Here is a 19150-nt window from a genome sequence, read left to right as displayed (position 1 = left end):
ATGTCATAAAATCATGGAGTGGTATTGGATACCAAGATTAGAATGAGTTACAGAAACCTCAGAACTGTTCAGACAGCAACATCTCTAGATTTTGTAGATGAAAAGGAGCTGTCTGATCTATGAAACGTAGCTAGTAATAAACCCACGTTCAGTGTTTCTCCAGCTGATCAGCTACATGTACACAACAGAGGTAATGACATTTTACTAAGGCACTGCATTTTTTTCTGCTATTTAAAAAAAAAAAAATATCCTTCTCAGCAGTTAATGGAAGCCTGCCCACTTGCAAGAAAAATTCCTGTCAGATACTGTTTCTCAGGACACGACCTGATACAGATGTATGATGGGGGAGCAGGGTGATGTTGCTGATAAAAAGGAATACAGGCAAAGGTCATATGCAGATTTATGAAAAATAAATTTATTACATAACACCTTGTTTTAACAATGTTTGATTTTTTTTTATTCAGAATACTTGTGTCATTCATGTAAAATAGTTTGATACAGTACATTGTATGTAAGTTTTTCCTCATAAATTCTAAGGCTCTCCTAACACCTTGATCCTCTGCTGTAGGAATGGCACCCCTAAACAACGTGCGAACATTTAAAAAAAATAATTAACTGAACAAAATTTTAAATCCACTACACCAAGCTGGTTCTCAAAAATCATGACAAAATATCTGAATGGATGCCGCACCTTTTCAGGAAATATCATTCATGCTTTTTTAATCCCAAAGCATGCTCACAAATCATTAACACCAACAGGAAAAAAAATAAAACACTGTCTATGACAATCATTTTAGTTTGTTTGCTGAACCAAACATGTTTATATCAATGACAACATACTTATTTTACTATCAAATAGCAGCTTTAATACCAGTCAAGTCATAGATTTAAAAACAAAACTAAAAACTTATGTTGGAAATTAATCTTTGGGACATTTGTAATTGCTGGAAAAAAATGCAAACGTTTTCATGTTCTTAAAAAAATCTCATCGTAGCAATCGTGTCGGTCATAAAACATTGATCTAGGTGGAAAATGAACCAACCCACAAAAGTCACTAAAAATAAACGTCTATCAAAATTGTCTCAATCGGAGTCACGGTTAGTTTGCTTTTTTGCCATGGTAACATATACTGTATGCTTCAAGTACCAGTTCAAAGATGTTGTGTACTATTGGTCAGATAAAGTTGTTACATCAAGAGAATTCACCACATACGACAACAAAAATGCTTGCCCCTAGCACATTTCACAGCTTCAACTGCTACAGACTGTCACTGAAAAAAAATGCATCGGTCAGTCTGAACCATGTCAAGTAAACTATGGAAGTAGCATATCCACAACACAAACTGTGCTAGCACTTTCTTTTCAAGTCTAACCCCCAAGACAGGTACAATTGGGGAGCCACTACTCCGCTCTGTGGAAGGGGGTGGATCGTGGCGATCGGACAGGTTGGAGGTGCGGTTTTACAGTACATTCTCGTGGCCCAAGCCAGGTTCCAGGCAGGCAGCTGCGCGGCCGGTCCTGCAGCATTAGCAACAGTGCATTGACGTTATTGGGATGCAGCTCAGTACCGATGTGTCTGATGCGAGTACTGTGGCGGCTGTTGGGAGGTAGTTGAATATCCCATGCTGCTCTGTGGCTGTGATGTGCTTGGTCCAGGGTTGGGGTAGGCAGCATGGGGGTTGGAACGCTGCAGAGGGGTAAAAGCAGAGGAAACTCAATCTTTCGTAACGGGTACATCGCAAGACAGTTTCACCTACTGATTTATTTCTTCAAGAGGTCCCGAGCACATGCAGTCTCAAAGCAGCTGCACTTCCAGGCTTCTTTTCACTTACTCCAATTACAGCGGGTGCAGGTATGAATATCAGGAATACCAGATTAGAAAGTGACAGTTACCACCCTTCAGTTATCCATCCTAATTACCTCCTGTGAATCTACACCCATCATAGTCAAACCTCCAGCCAACCCTCCGGATGGCTATGGTCCACCTGCATGTTGGACAAGGCTCCCACCACTCACGGCGGTGGTCTTCTCCGCTTGCTCCCTTCCCCTACCAAGAAGGTATGTTGGGGTGGGGGTCCAGACGGTGCATCTTACTGCTGATGAGCCACTCTGCATTATTCTGGAGATTTTTCTATACAAAGGATATGCTTGCCACTCTTTGTGTGACCTAGGAGTAAAGGCTGACAGCACTGTGATTATTTAGGCTAAAGTGTCATCTAGCAGCAGCCTTACGAATGAAGAGAGAGTTAAAAACAACAGCCACACGCTTCTCAGTGGAACCAGGTATTTCAGGGGGAAATGGCCACAGATTGTTGCTTGGGAGGTTCAGGTTGGGCATTGGGGGCGGGAGGGGAATATCACTAAGAGAAGAGTAGAGCACTAGAAGAACTTGCCCAGAGAGGCTGAGAAGTCTCCATCTATGGAGGTTTTTACGAGTCAGCTAAAGAAAGCCATGGCTGACCTGATTTAGCATTAGTAACAGTCCTGCTTCAAGTAGGAGATTGGGCTAGATGGTCTCCGGAGGCCCCTTTCAACCAGCATTTCTACAATTATTTGAGTGGAGCATTCATCATTGCAAGAAGCTCTGAGCAAACCAGCAACCGCCTACTTCAATTTTAATCTAAAAGTTAGTTATTTACACATCATGCATTATAAAGGAAAAAAGGACTGCATGCAAAATTTTCAATCTAAGCACATGACCAGTAGCATTTAACATTTAATTAAATTAACACAATTCCAGTACATTACTGTGCTGGTTTACATTTATGTTAAGCTTTACATACACACAAATTTTGCAGTGTTTAGAGACTGCAGTGTAACTTCTGAACTCTCGACCTTGCAAGATGTATTAGGATTTTTAGAAAAAGCTGCTTCTAGTAAAGGTTTGGAAACTTCTCTAAGGTGAATATTCCAGGACTAGGGTATTGCTACTGAGACCTGAATACACATAACTATGGTGCACCAACATCCTGAAAAAGTAAAATAGTAAAATAGCTTTACAGATTTTATAAGTCACAACATAAAATAATAAATAACAACTCCATTTTTTCCTGCCGTTCAGCATTTAGAATGGAAGCTATCATCAGGATGCCGAGATGATGGCAGAAATGAAAAGGCAAACTCTACTTGTTAACATATGCTCACAGGACTGAGCTAATTCTCTAGGGGCGTACAGTGTAAAGGGGAAGAAATGGCTGGACCAGAACATAATGCCAGCAGCAACGAACCAGCACTGCTGAACGGCCCCATTAACACAGTGACTGAACTTTTGTGACATTTGCCTTCACTCTTGAGAGATGGACTAAGTCACTTGTCAACAGAAGTGTCACACCTCTGGGTCACCCTACCCTTCTCCATTTAACAAATATAGGATGTACTGCAGAGAGCAAAAAAACCCTGAATATTCTTTTTGCCCAAGTGTGGCTCCTGTATGTAGGAAACTATCACAAGTTTAACCATTTAAAAACTGACCATTCATGTCAGTTGTACACACTTTCTGCATCCTGACTTCTAAGACAGTTCTTATTTTAAGACAGAGGCAATTAAAAATCATCAGATTCTTCATGACATCCAGCGCATCAAATGCCTTTTGATCAAGAAAAAATGTAAATATCTCATCCTTTCTAAATACCATTAAGCACCCAGAGGGTTATCACAAGCAAAAGCTCAGACTAGTGGAAGTGCTCCAGTCTGTTTAATCACATTGCCTTTGGAAGTGTCACACTGCAGATTTACACGAGAAGGCAAGGAAGTCTGTGTGCCATGTGTCTACTATTTTTGTGCGTGGCAGAAAAGGATACAAGGTCAACTTGCTTTGCAGAGAGTAATTTGACTTCTGAGTGGATGGAGAAACTGTCTTAGTGTGCCTTGCCCAGAAGATGGCAATCCTTCTTCACAAGCTTTATATGGGGAATTTGAACAAATTAAATGAAGAACAAAGGAACAGGTGTTTGATTAAAACAGAGGGCTGTATTGTAATATTTGTTTGCTGTCTCCTCAAGTTGCAGGATCAGAAGCAAAAAATGCGAGGAATTTTTTTCAGGGAGACCTGCTTCTGTTCCAATGCCAGCAAGCTCAGGTCTCCTCCCTTTGATCACCATGTTTTCCAGATAGCTTAATCAGAACAAATCTACCCACTGCCTTCTTGCAAGACTGGGGAGGGGAGACTTTTTTTTGAAAACCAGGTGGTTTGCCTCCTAGAGAGACAGCAAAAAGATTAGTCAGGAGCAGGCAAGTTACCAATAAGAGTTCCTGAGAAAGCAAGTAGCAGTTATCACTCTCTTAAGGCAAAAGTATTCTGAAATTATCTTTGTTGACAAGGGCTGCCGCCAGCTATAATCTTGGGATGGATGTCAGAGTACAAAAGTTTTGATGAGCATGAGCTGAAAACAAACCAACATCAACTCCTGCCGAGGCAATTTGAGTCTTCTGACTTCTCAACTAGCAAACCTCAGCTCTTGCTCCCAGAAGTGGAAGCTGAAGTTTGTTCAAAATGCCAAGCTGCAGCAGCAAAATGAGGTGAAGGGCATGTAAATAGGGCATGTAAATGGGGCTCCCTGACACAGTACATGCAACCTCTGCATCAATCTCCTTAGATATGTGACTCAACACGAGGGGAAGATTAAGAGTTATAGCTACATTTGCCTTCTTAAAAATACACACACAGAAGTGGCAGAAAGAGCCAGCTAAAAGGCCAAAACAGCGATTGACTGCAGCTTGCCAAATTGAAAGGGATGAAGCTCCTGTAAGAGAGTGCTCTGTGACGCATAATCTAACTAAAAAAAAGATGATGTTTATACTTAGAGGCACCCCACATTGCAGTACTGTAGTTAAGGTTGAACACTGTTTCAAACGGCTCTAAAAATTTACTGTGTTCAAGGAAAATAACTTGAGAACTAGTATGCTATTGATGTCCTGGAATAAGCTGAGCAAAGGCACTTGGGGACTATATGAAGGGTCTCACAATAAGGCTCCTGAAAATGACCTTACTTTACATTTTTCAGTACTTTCAAGTTTTGGCCAATGTTGGAAGTATACAGATTTATATAAGGATGAGGGTAATGCCCCTAGGCAGCCTTTGGGAATATCTGATACTCTCAGGAACAAACTCTGAAATGCAAGATTTCAAAGCCCATTGGTGTTTATGGAGAAACAGTGTCAAAATGTGAAAAGCAAGTTGACAACAGTAGTTTTACTGACACCGTTCTTTAACTCTCCCTAAGTTTTGCTACAGAATGTAAGCATAGCTAAGTGGTTTTCAATATTAGGGTCTCAGATTTAGATATTAATCTTTAAAGTAACTGAAAACACTGCCAGTAATTGCTGACTTCCCCATCTTTTGATTTCACCCAAGACACTCTTCCAACTGGCCTTCGGTACTACACATTCCATGTGAACCAGTATGTAATAGTTCCTTCAGGCTAACATTTCTACCAGCATGCCTCCTCTTGAAATCTTCTACTCCCTAGGCTTCCAAAATCTGCCACCTCTCTAACTGCTCCTATGCATATCATTTGAAGTCTTCCTTGCTCCTCCTTTGTAATTTCTTAGCTTGCATTAACTAAAGGTTCTGTCTGTAACCCTCTTCTCCCCAGTCTCCAAGAGTAACCTCATCCAAACCCACAAATACAGGCATCATTCCCTGTGATGACTCTCAGATATTCTTCTGCTCCAGACAATTTTGATTTCCTAATGTCTGACCACAAGCTCAAATGCAGGAAGGCTAGAACAGTTTTCAAGTTTTCCTAAAGCTTTTTTCCTACACTCCTCCTCATGTTCCTCACTTATTGATTGCTACCACCTCACATGTCTCTTCAGATCTGTAATACTGGTCTTCCCCAACCTGGAATCTCCCTTGGTCTTCAAAACAGAGATTATGACAGCATCACGTCAAGTCTTTCTGCTTGTCATCCAAAATACTGCTTTCCCATCCATTTGCCCAACTAAAACTTGTTCAGATTCTTATTTCACAGCTTGTTTACTGCAATATCCTTTGCTTCCTACCATTACAGGCTTGTTCAAATAAGGAATGGTATTTTTAGGTGATACAGAGCGCAGCACAACAGGCTCCTGGCCCACAATCAGCACTTCCTAACATGAAAGTAATAAATTAGTAAGTGTAATAATCTCTGATCCTAATTTCATTACTGCTAACCTAAAGAGCATCAGCATATCAATTTACAGGCAAACCATCAACTAAATACATCTGAGAGAACATCTAAAAGATGCCAAAAATACCAGTTAATACAGTGACATTTACAAAATGACTGTTTAAGTTTAAAGAAACACTGCTGTAAACATGAGAACCAGATACACAATATATGAATAAAACAAATACCTGATAGTCTGAGGTCATAATAAGTCCACCTGAGGTAGTGGTAGGAGGAACAACTCTCACTTTTTTCAGTGGGGGTCCCTGTGTGTGACTGTTGTCTTGGTTCCCTGGATGACCAGTTCCATTAGTATGGTTATTGCCCTGCTGCTGCTGCTGGTTCTTCTCAATTGTTTAAACACAAAAGAAAATTTCAACTCAAAAGCAGTACGTGAAATAACATGAAAACAGGAAATAGTGTGAAAGCCAGTGAAGCGTGATGATACTGTTCTTCCAGTACTTACTTTGTCTCCTTTATCATCTGGTTCTTCTTCTGTTAAAAATTCTCGTTTTGGGTAAGGGATTTGACAACCTGCAAAAACACTGCCCCCCAAAAAAGTCTATTTATCACTGTATTAGAACAGAAGGGTTAGACCTGTAAGATTCACACTTCACCCATGCTAGTTTCAAGTTGCCTGAGCCACAGCCTAATACCTGCAACTAATGAAGAAGTTTTCCCTGTCTTTCTTTCATCATATTCTAAACTTAGTAAACCTATTCACATTTATTTTTAATCTTTGGTTGCCTCTTATACACTCATTTAAACTCCTAATAGTTTTCATGGTTTCTGGTAACTAATGACCAAACTGGTGGCTGGAAAGGTACACCACCTGTTAGATACCTGCAAGAGCACAAAGAGCTATCTTAATCCAGCTATGGTGTAATTCACAATCCCAGGACTAACTAAAAATACTCCTGGAAACTCCACTGTCTATTAATAAAAGCACCTGGAACAAAGTTTAAAAATAACTAGAAGTTTCATCTGTCAGTTCGTATCTCATGGTCTGCATGAATTTGCTACTGCTAGTGCAAGCTAATATTTACCTGCCCTTAATTAGTAGAATGTATTTATAATAAAGTCTCCATACACCTGTTAGCATTACTCATTGTGTATTCACACTAAAATGCCAACCTAAAGTTGAGAAAAGCGCCAAACACTGTCCTAAAAGCAGTTCCTGCAAAAGCAAATCATTCACATGACAACATTAAATCACAGAGACAGGTCAGGAGCTGTTATAAATAATTCAGTAGGCTTTAGTGAAATAATTTCATTTTTAATTGATTGCTTATAAATATACATACTATATTTTATAAATTCTTCCCTAGATAATGATAGAGAATCATACACAGGATGTACTAATAGCTTTCCTAAAAAGGTGTACAATCATGCTCTCTGGCTAGTCTTTTGGGAGGGGGGCTTAATTTTTAATGAAATCATTCATTGTCCCTAAATTTTCTTCCTTTTGTAAATCTCCCCGCGGAAACAAAAAAGAGGAGTGTCTACAGAAAATGGATTTAAGTCTTTAAGGATGACAGCACAGAGACACGGAGTTGACTTCCCCCACCCACTGAATTTACAACAAAGGCTAAGACAGAAAAATGTAAACTAATTAGAGAGTGTCATCTGGCATTCTGGAGCAGAGAAGTGGACCTGCGGGCACTTAGCAGTTGTCTACAAAGATCTGTAGCATGCATAATCAACCTGTCAGTGAATAACAAGATTAGTGCTGCGACTAATAGGATCAAAGTTCCATAAAGCAAAGAGATTAATAAGAATGCTACTTAATTTTAAAAACCACAAATGGCATTTTAGTGGTTATAGCTTTCTCTGGTTGTTAGACAGTAAGTATTTAGCTCAATACTCACAAACATATTTATAGCAGAGAGAAAGCATGCATTTCTAAAGCATCTCTGGATGTACTGATAGGTTAATAAACTGACCACTTACTCGGATGTGGGAAGAGGATCTTCTAAGAAATAGGGATCCTGCATAGCCTGTTCTGAGGTAATTCTCTTTATTGGATCCATAGTGAGCAATTTCTGAAGCTGTAAAAAGAAAAGATAAAAAGCACTGTTTACAGAAACTTGACTGTATTATTCCTGAAAGACAAGCTGATACAAACGTGTCTGAACTCAAAACCCTGATCATAAATGGCATAACCACAATCTTCTCTCTTGTTAAAATAGTAACTTCATTTCCCATCAAAACCCACCTATTTTTACTTGCAAAAGCCCAGGTCACTCAGTTCTAGTCACAAACGTTCTAACAAAAACATTTAAAGAGTTTCCACAATGCACCAGCAGCTTTAATCATAGAATCATAAAATAGTTTGGGTTGGAAGGAACCTTTAAAGGCATCTAGTCCAACCCCCCTGCAATGAGCAGGGACATCTTCAACTAGATCAGGCTGCTCAGAGCCCTGTCCAACCTGACCTTGAACATTTCCAGGGATGTGGCATCGACCACCTCTCTGAGCAACCTGTGCCAGTGTTTCACCACCCTCATCCTAAAAAATTTCTTCCTTACATCTGATCTAAATCTACCCTCTTTCAGTTTCAAGTCATTACCCCTTGTCCTATCACTACATGCCCTTGTAAAAAGTCCCTCTTCAGCTTTCTTGTAGGCCCCCATTAGGTACTGGAAGGCTGCTGTAAGGTCTCCCTGGAGCCTTCTCTTCTCCAGGCTGAACAACCCCAACTCTCTCAGCCTGTCCTCACAGGAGAGGTGTTCCATCCCTCTGATCATCTCGGTGTGCCTCCTCTGGACCCGCTCCAACAGGTCCATGTCTTTCCTGTGCTGAGGACCCCAGAGCTGGACGCAGTACTGCAGGTGGGGTCTCACCAGAGCGGAGTAGAGGGGCAGAATCCCCTCCCTCGACCTGCTGGCCACCCTGCTTTTGATGCAGCCCAGGATATGGTTGGCTTTCTGGGCTACGAGCGCACATTGCCGGGTCACATCCAGCTTCTCATCCACCAACACCCCCAAGTCCTCCTCTCTTTAATGGTCTGTTCACTTCCCACAAGAAGATGTAACATGCACATATTTAACCTGGTTTCTTCAACTACACTGCACTTAACAGGAAACAACCTCATATCCATCTAAATTCAAATAATTCTTAGCAATTAATAAACAAAAGTGATTCCATGTACATTAATTGTTCATTATTTAGTATTGTTGTATTAGTACATCTCCACTGTCATCCACGGTATTTTAAAGATGTTATATGAAGTCAGTCACTCCCTCCTTAGAAAATCTTTGTGCTGTAAAAGAAAGTAATCACCAACACGTTCAAAAAAACCCACCTGGCCAGATAACTTTTTATCACCCACTCCAGTGTGTGCTTGTTTATTCTGACAAATATAGACTCTCAGACACACCTGTGTGCCATGTGCTGTTCAGAAGAGCACTTGTGCAAAATCTTGAATTTTAGTTGATTTTTTTGCATGACATGATGCAAAATACCCTGGAGAAGTCTAATAAGCTGCTTCCGCCATAAGCACATCAAGTCTGAGCTCTGGTGCTTTTGCAGTGTAAAAGCCTTTATCTTTGTAACAACTGATGAATCAGGTATCAACTACATGAAAAAAAAGTCTTTCCAAAATGCCTGTGTTGGTTAAAAACAATTAAAATGACCACAAAGTATAAATATACAGAAGACAAAGCAAAGTATAATGTTTTACAAAATAGTTGAACTCAGTTCAACTAAAAATCCAGCAAAACCTTACCCTCTGAGACGGCACGTCTTACCCTCATTGGGAAGTGTTAACAGAGGGCTAAGAAGCACGCTAGGTATTTGCTGCCCGATGCCCAACTTTAAAAAATGGCATACAAGATGTTTCAGTAACAGATAGCAGAGCAAAAATCCTAAGGTAATACACAAATGAAAATTTAAGAAAATAAGATCGACCTAACCAAAGCAAAGTGAAAAATTTGTATAAAAAGAGTTACAAACATTGCTACTTAGATGGACATGCTGAGAAATGCTTAGGATACATAGCCAGGAACTCCTCTTGAGTAACTTCAAATACCAATAACAGACACGAAGTCTAAATTCAGTGCAACGTTAAAGATTGAAAGGTAATTCTAAAAACCATTTTTACTGTTTGTACTGTTTTTGCTCTTCCAATCTCATTTTGCACCTATGTAAAGATTTCAGAAGGCAGCTGGACTTTATACATTTGTCACTGCAGCATCTCAACAGTGATTTTCAATAAAAACCACACCAGAAACATCATGCTGTCTCCATGAGTTTGAAGATTCTTCTCTGTTTTACGAATAGCAGACCAGAATGATTTTATTTAACTCTAACACTGAATTGCAGTGATGCATTCTAAAAGTAAGTGTTTCATGTTCAAAAGGTCTGCTGTATGTGCATATACTTCTCCCCATCCACCCAGAAATTTTGTGGAATACGGCTGTGCTGGACAAGCAACATATACGCGCAGAACAAGGAAACCTTCAGACACTACACAGAAGAAGGAAAACAGTCAGTCTTCATGTTTCACCGCAGAACACATTGTCCAAGGCAAACCTACACCATGATGTATTGTCGAAGACAACGATCTTTAAAAGAAATGCTACACTTTCAGCCTATAGCTTTTTTTTTTTGTCATGGATCTAACAAGATATGCAGAAACTACATATGTAAATAATATCCACTTTACACTTGCTATTCATGCTTTTCATGGGATTAAATTCACCTTTTTATAAAGATTCAGTGTCATGATCTATGTCTGAACTGGTCATCTCCTTTCACTAGCTATTAAGTGAGCAGACACAACCACAATGCAGACCTCCATGCTGCAGATAGTTGAAGTTAGGGAAGTACATTTTCTCTTCTCAGCCCTCAGTTTTAATGGTATGGTTAAGAACATAATAAATATGTATTTCCACCATCAATCCAGTTTTGTTTTTCACGTTGTCAACGGGGACTCACAATAAGTTATTTCAGCTCTCTGAGTCTGCATGTAGTCTTTGTAGAATATCAGTTTGAACAGAACAATTCCCATTCTCTCAAACAGCTCAAAAAGCAATTCCAGGAGCCAGAAAAGGGGAAGGCAAAAAATGAGAAAGAATTGCCAACATGCTGAAAAACATCACAATCAAAAAACATTGCAAAATTCTGGCATCATTTCTCGCAATTCAGTTGTAAAGCTGTCCGTCACATGCTGACAAGATGTGAGCAAACTTGGTCATAATCAGCAACAGAAAACAGAAACCATGAGAAAAGTTTAATGATTGTGCAACCATTATCACACAGGGGATCAAAACTCCTATTTTGCCCCCTTGTTCAGGTGCCAGCGCAGAAGTGAATCTTCCACCTATTATTACAAGTATTTTCTACCTTAAAAACTGTTCAATTAAAAGATCACCTGGCCGAATGACATAATAAAAATGCAGTAAACTATGTATCGGCAATGAATGGGACAATCACTGCAGCTGATACGGACCACGGTAACCAAATGAAAGATGATGCATCACTCAATTAACCAGGAGCAGCCATGTACCCATTTTCTAGGGCATAAACAAATAAAGGGGGTGGGGGGGAATAATCAGGGAAGTGAAGTGGAAAAAATGTAAGCTGCAAAAGCAGGAAGGAGCCAAAGTTGTCTCATGTAACACATCAGTTCCACGTGTGAAAAAGGACCACATGCATGAATGTCAGTAAAGAGGGAAAAAGTCTGGTTAATTCAAGTTGGGAAATCAAAACATTTCATTTTTGGCAATAACAACAAACTCTGGATTTACTAGTCCTGGAATTATTAATTCTGGCATATTTTACAACAGTAGATGTAGACGGTTTATCTGTTCTCACGGAGAGTAAAAGGGCTGTGAGACAGATTGTGGAAAAGAAAGATCTTGGAGTATCTCTGGAAGAACTGGTATAAAGAGATTCACTGAACTTGTTCAGGCTGTGGTGGAGGGGCCCAAGGCATTCACCTGCAGTTCAGCCTACCCTCAAACTGAATGCAAACCTAAGGCACCTTCCAATTTTGACAGCCTCTGAACAGAGTTTTAAGATGTTACTTTGGAAAGACCAGGGTTTTTAAATGGGATCTGATTTTCAGTGAATTGCCCTGACAGACTGCAGTGGGTAGAAAACTGAGAGGATCCTATTAGGGCTAATTAGCAATAAACTTCACAGTACTTCCCTCACAGTCTGTATCTGTGGGAGGTACAAAAGAACAAGGCTATGTCTATACTACTAAATACCCTGCTTTTTAGCTTGCATGACACCGACACCATCCAAATTGCATGAAGTGCTGTCTCTCGCTACCAGTTTAGTTGAGGGGAAGGTGGGTAGAGATCCAAACTGGAGCTAGTGGGAGAGGTAGCAGTTGAGCAGAGTGTTCAATCAGGACTCCATGCTCACTCACCTCCTGGTCCTCTTGTCTGGTACTAATAGATATGACCAAGGATGGAGGGGTAGTGGCCTGGAAAAGGACCATTCCTTGATTTTGCATTTTAATGTAACCACTGCTTTTTGGTATAAACACCAACATGCTGAACAGAAATGCTCAATACATTCAGACAGTTATCACCCTGTTGTGGTACCACAGGGAGAAAATGCTGTAGTAAGTGTTTTAAGCTATTCTCATGTGATTATTTTGTGTCTAATTTTGTTGTTCTATTGAAAACAATTTCTAAAATTTGCGAGACTGGGAGAGCGGATGAGAAATTTCAGGTCAGTTTGGCCAGAGCACTCACAGCTTGTAAGAGAAACTAGTTCATTCAGAGAAGGTCTTTTTATGGACTGCCAAGATGTACAGCAAAGCCTGACCTACTCACTTCTACCTGAGCTTGGTGTTGAGCCAGCAGACCGGAGAGCGGTGAGAAAGAAATAGTTGAGGAATCAAGGGAGGGGAAAAGCACTTACGTTATTTGAAGATGAAGTCACTGGCCATGTTATACAGGTTATTGCATGGAAAATGTTTTTACCTCAGGTTGCCTAGATATGATATGAAAATCTAATGCAACTGATTTTAATAGGCAGAACTGACTGAATTTTCTCAGCTGTTCACCAGTAGTCGTAATTAGCCACTGTCAGATTTTGGTACAGCAACATAAGCTTAATTTTGAGAGCTTTAGACTCCAAATATGTCACAAGTCAAATTTGTAGGTGACAAGCAGCACGTTTGTTCTCAAAGAAGGTAGAGTTAGAAAGGTAAGTACTGATGCACGCAGTTGCATAATTTTACAGAACACTGGCCTAGAGTGGCTGATGAGAGAAATTCACTCAATTTGCTTTACTTAAGAGTCAAAGGATTAGTTTTTATATCCAAACCCCATTCTATGCAAAACATCATATTCAACAGATACTTCATGTTCATTGTTTTTTGCTTGTTGAATTACTTAACATAATCTTCAGAAATATTATTTAGGCTTTGATAGGAATATGAGATATTCTCTACTTGCTCTCTCTACTATGTCAAATATATCTTTTTTTAGAGTGTGTATTCTCATACTAAAACGTTAGAACATAATGGTAAATACTAAAAATGCATTTATGAAGCTCTGTTATAAATAGCTACGTGGTAAAAACTGGATTAATTATGAGCAAAATGGGATGGACTGTTTTGCCTGTGCATAACAGGCACTTCAGTTCTTCATGTATCAACACAAACTATTTATGTATTACGTACAAATACACAGACTGCTCAGCAGCTTCCAGTTATGCTTGGATACAAAAATCCATAAAAAACAAAAATCAAAAGCCTCTACCATAGAAGACTAGTTTCCTTGCTTGAGTAAACAACTCTAGTATTTCACCAACTTTTAACTTTGGAGAACAGAGACACATCACAGTAAATTGATGCATAATGGTACAACTACCAGGTAATCTCTCACAATGATTACTTGATTCAGCTGGTTATACTTTTGGTTTTAATCTGAACCTTGAATATACATTCTATTTTAGACCAGCTGCAGTATAACTCATCTGCTTGGAAACCCCCATTCAAACTTGCTCATGTAGTATGCCAGAAGAAGAATATTGCCTCAGAGCTGCTGTGACTGAAAGATAAATTCCAAAATTTATATGGAGGAAAAACTACTGAACAGAAGAAAGACGGCTGCTTAAAAACCCGTGGGTCTGATCATCAGAGAAGGTACAGCTTCCAGTGACTTGAACAAAAGCCACATGGTCCTCAGACACCCAGGCCTCAACCATCTTCCCTTTTCTTCAATTTATTCCTCTCCTCTCCAAGATCAAAAAAGCTTCCTGTTTTCTTCCCTCACTCCTGCCCCCCCCCCCCCCCCCCAAAATAATATATCTACCTTATAATTCTAGCCTGAAAACATTTCATCTGGGTTGGAAACATGAAGATAGGGAAAATGTCCATTCAGAGAGACTAGATATACTTAAATTTTTTCTTCTCCGTGTGTGTGTGTGTGTATATATATATATGTTTTATTTTAGAGACTTGAATGTTCTTTAAAACACAGAAGAAATGGCCCAATATAGTAATTTCTGAAACAACATAACGCAGGCACTTCCAGAGCTAAGCAAGTATATAATTTTAACTGGAGTCTTCATAAAAATACTTATACATTCTAGAGAGAAAATCATTGTTGTAAGAGTACTAGGATGTTTTCATAAGAAAGCTACAAAGGATTAGTGCACCAGAAGACATACTAAAATTTTCTAAACTACAGGTTAAGCCTCAATTTTTTTAAGTCTGTAAGATGTAAGCTTAATAATGAATATGTAAAAAATTAGGCATTTAGGAATTTTTTTAAAAATAAAAAATAGGCTATTTAAAGTATGCAAAGCAGCAAAATGGCTAAGAGTTGCAGCAACACTGCAAATATAATTACAAACTAAACATGACTTAAAGACTGAAAACTTCTGATATACTTGATACAGAACCTAATCCAGTGAATGACACACAGAATCATTTTATCAACGTGAGAAGATAAAGTGGTTTTGCAAATCTCAGACTGCAGAATATCAGTTATTCCTAACTTTATTTATAAAATACAGTATAATATTTATAAGATAAACTTAGTCACAGAATACTTAACACTAGCTCAACTCTCAGCTTGAACATCTGTAACTTATATGAGGGTTTTGGTTTTTTATGCGTGCAGGAACTTACCAAGTGAAATGCCTTACTATCTGGTTTAACTTTATGTTTTTCCATATATTTGATAAGGCTGCAGTTGGTATACCTAGAAAAGGAAAAAAATGTGACATTTCTAATATGCAAATCACCGATACTGCAAAGCTTTCTTAGTAGTCACAAAACTTATTAATAAGAACAGTTTAGTCTCTTGCTAATCCACTAGGCAGGGCAAAACCACAACTACTAACATCAGAGATTGCTTAAAAATCAGACAGTACAGAAATGCATTTCTTTCCCTCACATGCTTGTAAAAACACATCACATCCACACAGAAAGAACACTTTTAACCCACATGCAAACTATCACGTGGATTTAAACTGCCTTTTAGCAGTTTTACTACTACACAGTTTCATTCTGTATATTTCTAATGCCAATAAACATGGAGATAAATACTAAGCCCATCTTAACACTCTCCTACAATGTACAGGTTGCTACAAGAACATCCATAAATTCACTTTTTTGAAGAGGAGCTCAGAAATAAGGTTTCTAAATGGTTACAATAGCACGGCAGGTGCAAGAAATGTATGTAACAGTACAGCCCCAAATCCCTCAGCATGGAAACAAGGCAACAGGGTTAGGGTCTTAGGTGCAGGTATTAGACTTCGGCAATGTGACAGCAAAACTGAGAGGTATTCTTTTCTTTAGTCTTCATAAGCTACCCTAGATACCAAACCTGACAATTATACCCACTGTTTGCTGGAAACAGCATAAGGTCACCAGATCCCTTTTATGCAGCTATCACAGGAAAATTGTTTCCAGTACCTCCAGTTTGGAAACAGCTGTGACAAACTGTGCTTAGCAATCTTCAGAGCTGTGTGGGGTCTTACTGGCATCACGCATTTCACACCTGCCACCTTCCCATTTACAGCGTCTCTGGCTACTCTTCTGATTCACACCACCTTGACAGGCCAAGTTCACCATTATGAAACTACTTTATTTTTCTTTTTTTCACAATCTAAGTCATAACCATTTCATAGTCCTTGTTTGGCATCTACATAGAAAACAACCTGAGCTACAAGAAATTTAGGGTAGGAGAAAGAAGTAAAACATACTTTCTTAAGAAAGCTCAACTCAAAGCAGACTTACGTGTTTCTCCGGAAATCTTTCATTAAAGTTGAATGTTCAGGCATCTTTTTTATGTCTTCCCAATCTTTATCTGCAAAATCAATATTTATTAATACTTTTTTTCCTTGCCCCCCCCCCAAGTAAAACAAAGCCTTTCCAAGTATTTCCATAGCCTTGATTTGTTTTGGCTTTTTTTTTTTAGTCTGCTTCTCTAACCTTGCAGTTACTTATTTCTTTGTACTACTTGGCTCATATTCCTTCGTCACCTCTTCACAATAAATCTTCACCATACGAACACCTAAGAAGTTCCAGTTCAGGCTGATTAACTCAAGAGCTTTAAAAAAAACAGTTGCCAGCTACAGTGAAGATCACCATATGCCCAAAAGACAACATAGAAGAAAAACACGTCAGCCACTGCGCTTACAACCTTCAGGACTGTTACTTAATCTATTCAGGCACAGTCATGATCTCGGGACAGGAGTACACAAGACTCTCACAAATGTTCCTTCTAAGGGACTTCCCATTCTGACAGCACTGTCTTTAGTTACAGGAAAATGCCCAGGGGTACTGTGCAAATTTCTGCTGTCTCCATGTAAAGGAAATACTGTTAGCCAACAAAAGGTTAAGAAAAAGTAATATTTGCACACTCAAATTAAAGAATATTTCATCTCAACTGCTTTGTGTAGACAAAGCCTGAAACAGACTTAAAAATAAAACAAACAAACAAAAAAATCACTACCAGCACCTAGCCTCAAATGTATTACACTCTGTAACTCCTGAAAAGCCTCTGTGGGCAAGTAGTTTGATTCAAGTCAAATGTTTACTAAGACTTATCACAACTGCAGAACACTGGGAGCTTAAAAAATATTAAGTGAATAAATAAATCAGAGACTAATTATTATTTATTTAAATAAAAGATTCTCCTCTTTCCCTATTCCAAAGACATGTGAAACTGTTTCAAATATGGCAAATGTCAATTAAAAAGCAAAACATTTGCTGCAATTACATGAAAAACAATATTACTTGGTAAGAACCAAAGACCTTCAAAATCAAATGCAGACCATTAGAAAGGATTATTTAAACCAATCAGAAAACAATAATGAGAATATCATCTATTTCTGTAAGCTACACAAAGACAATGTAAAACCCAAATGAAGTAAGAAAAACATAAGAAAAGGGTAAAATTCTAGGCTAAAAGCAGAATAGGACAGTATTGCTTAAAGAAGCAAAATTAAGGGGGATTTTCAAGAAAATAAAAGTACTTCATGTGCAAAGGCAACACTTCCAGGAATCTCATACAGCAGTATAGAAACAATGAAGGACATTGCTTCAGGACAAAAAAAAAAAAAGTCAAAGGGAAAAATAAGAGCAAATTTAATAACAACATTCTAGAACCACACAAACATAACAGTCCACAAAATTCATGTGATAGGAAGAAGAAAGTCCACCAGAACAGTAAAGAAGAAGATTATTAACAGTGAATGGACAACAGCAGGGAACACAAGCAGTGAGGAGAAAGATGACCAAAAAGTAAAATTAAGGCCCCTGTTATTCTGACATCTGCAATTGTGTGAACAGTAGAAGACAAAGCATTCATTAACTGAAAGATGCAGGACAGCCTGTAGAAAAACAAGATATGACCAACACTGAGGGGAAAACGCAACAAGTGATATCCACATTGTAATTTGTTTTCGTTCATGCAACCTGTTCTTTGTTCTGGTTTGGAATAAAGAAATTTTCTCCATATCACAAGCCTTCTACCAGGGAAAAAAGTAAAATACCCTCCCCTACTTCCAAATGCTATGTATGATTTAGGATGAGTTAAATGTCTGCATAATATTCACTAAATATATAGATTTTTGCTTGGTTTCACCCAATCATCAGTCCCTTTCCAAATCTATAATCAGTACTGAAGAAATGCAGAAATATTTCTTCTGATTTTTAATCATCCACCATTAAACATGATATTTTAAAACTGTAAAACACTGGTACATGTATGCACAAAGATAGTCCTATCATTAATAATAGGAAAATTATCTAATATGACTATTAGATTCTAGATTTATAACTCATGAAATAAAGACTGTGTTTGAACAGCTTTGTTGCTTTGATCAGCTGCCACCTTCATATGTGAAGAAAGCAATACAGATATCTTTCTTTGAACAGCAGTGTTAAAAAAATACAGTATGTACCTGCAGGAAATCCCATTACATTGAATATTCTGTCCAGCTGGTCATGGTGATAAGGATTACTAGTTTTGATATCTTCTTGTCGACAATGGAATATTGGCTCTGATGTTAGCAGCTCTGCAAATATACACCCTATGGCCCAAATATCTTTAAAAAAGGAGAACAGAAATTAAAAAATCAAATGGATCTTTCCAAAAGCATCTTAGTGAGGTAAAATGTTATTTTTTAGCTTGTCAGAGATAAGGTACCTGCATTGAGTATTTCAAGTTTCTATTGTGGAAGTGGAATACTTCCTTGACTTTTCCTTTTAGCTACGGATAGAGGTACACAACTCAGTAACTACAGTGGAGCTGATAGAGTATCAAACAGGTTTTTGTGTGGTTTTTAAAGTGTAGTTACCATTTATTGCTGTAAAAAAGTAATTTGATTAAGAAGAAAACCAAAGGAAACTATTTGGGTAACCGTCCACACATAAAATACAAATGAAGAAAAGCCAACCAACATCTTGCCCATTCACTGCCATACTGTCCCCACCAAGAAACGTCCCCTCTCTGATCAGCCACTGGGTTTCGTAAGTATTAAACAACCCCAAAAATACAAGCTGAAGAGCAGTGGTAGTGG

The 19150-nt window shown here is 38.6% G+C and overlaps 1 protein-coding gene across 4 annotated transcripts in view; it reads right to left on the bottom strand.

The window, feature by feature from the left end:
- Positions 1 to 393: 393 nt before the first annotated feature.
- CDK8 (cyclin-dependent kinase 8) overlaps positions 394 to 19150 on the bottom strand; it is an 87286-nt gene continuing 68529 nt past the window's right edge. Inside the window, exons 7-14 of one of the 4 annotated variants that reach the window (XR_774673.1) lie at positions 18533 to 18676; positions 16362 to 16431; positions 15249 to 15321; positions 8099 to 8196; positions 6615 to 6693; positions 6337 to 6495; positions 996 to 1686; positions 394 to 906 (exon numbers count right to left, since the gene is read on the bottom strand). Coding sequence is in view for 3 of the 4 variants with exons in the window: in XM_010572672.1 (XP_010570974.1) it covers positions 1561 to 1686; positions 6337 to 6495; positions 6615 to 6693; positions 8099 to 8196; positions 15249 to 15321; positions 16362 to 16431; positions 18533 to 18676 (749 nt within the window). In the remaining variant the exon portion in view is untranslated. Of the gene's footprint in view, positions 1687 to 6336; positions 6496 to 6614; positions 6694 to 8098; positions 8197 to 15248; positions 15322 to 16361; positions 16432 to 18532; positions 18677 to 19150 lie in introns of all 4 variants that reach the window. The other 3 variants (XM_010572672.1, XM_010572674.1, XM_010572675.1) reach the window with 3 other exon arrangements.

This window comes from Haliaeetus leucocephalus, unplaced genomic scaffold, assembly GCF_000737465.1.
Source record: "Haliaeetus leucocephalus isolate CR32 unplaced genomic scaffold, Haliaeetus_leucocephalus-4.0 Scaffold351, whole genome shotgun sequence".
NCBI classification, from domain to species: domain Eukaryota; kingdom Metazoa; phylum Chordata; class Aves; order Accipitriformes; family Accipitridae; genus Haliaeetus; species Haliaeetus leucocephalus.
The sequence above is the reverse complement of the archived record's forward strand: the minus strand, read 5'-3'. Positions and strand labels throughout refer to the sequence as shown.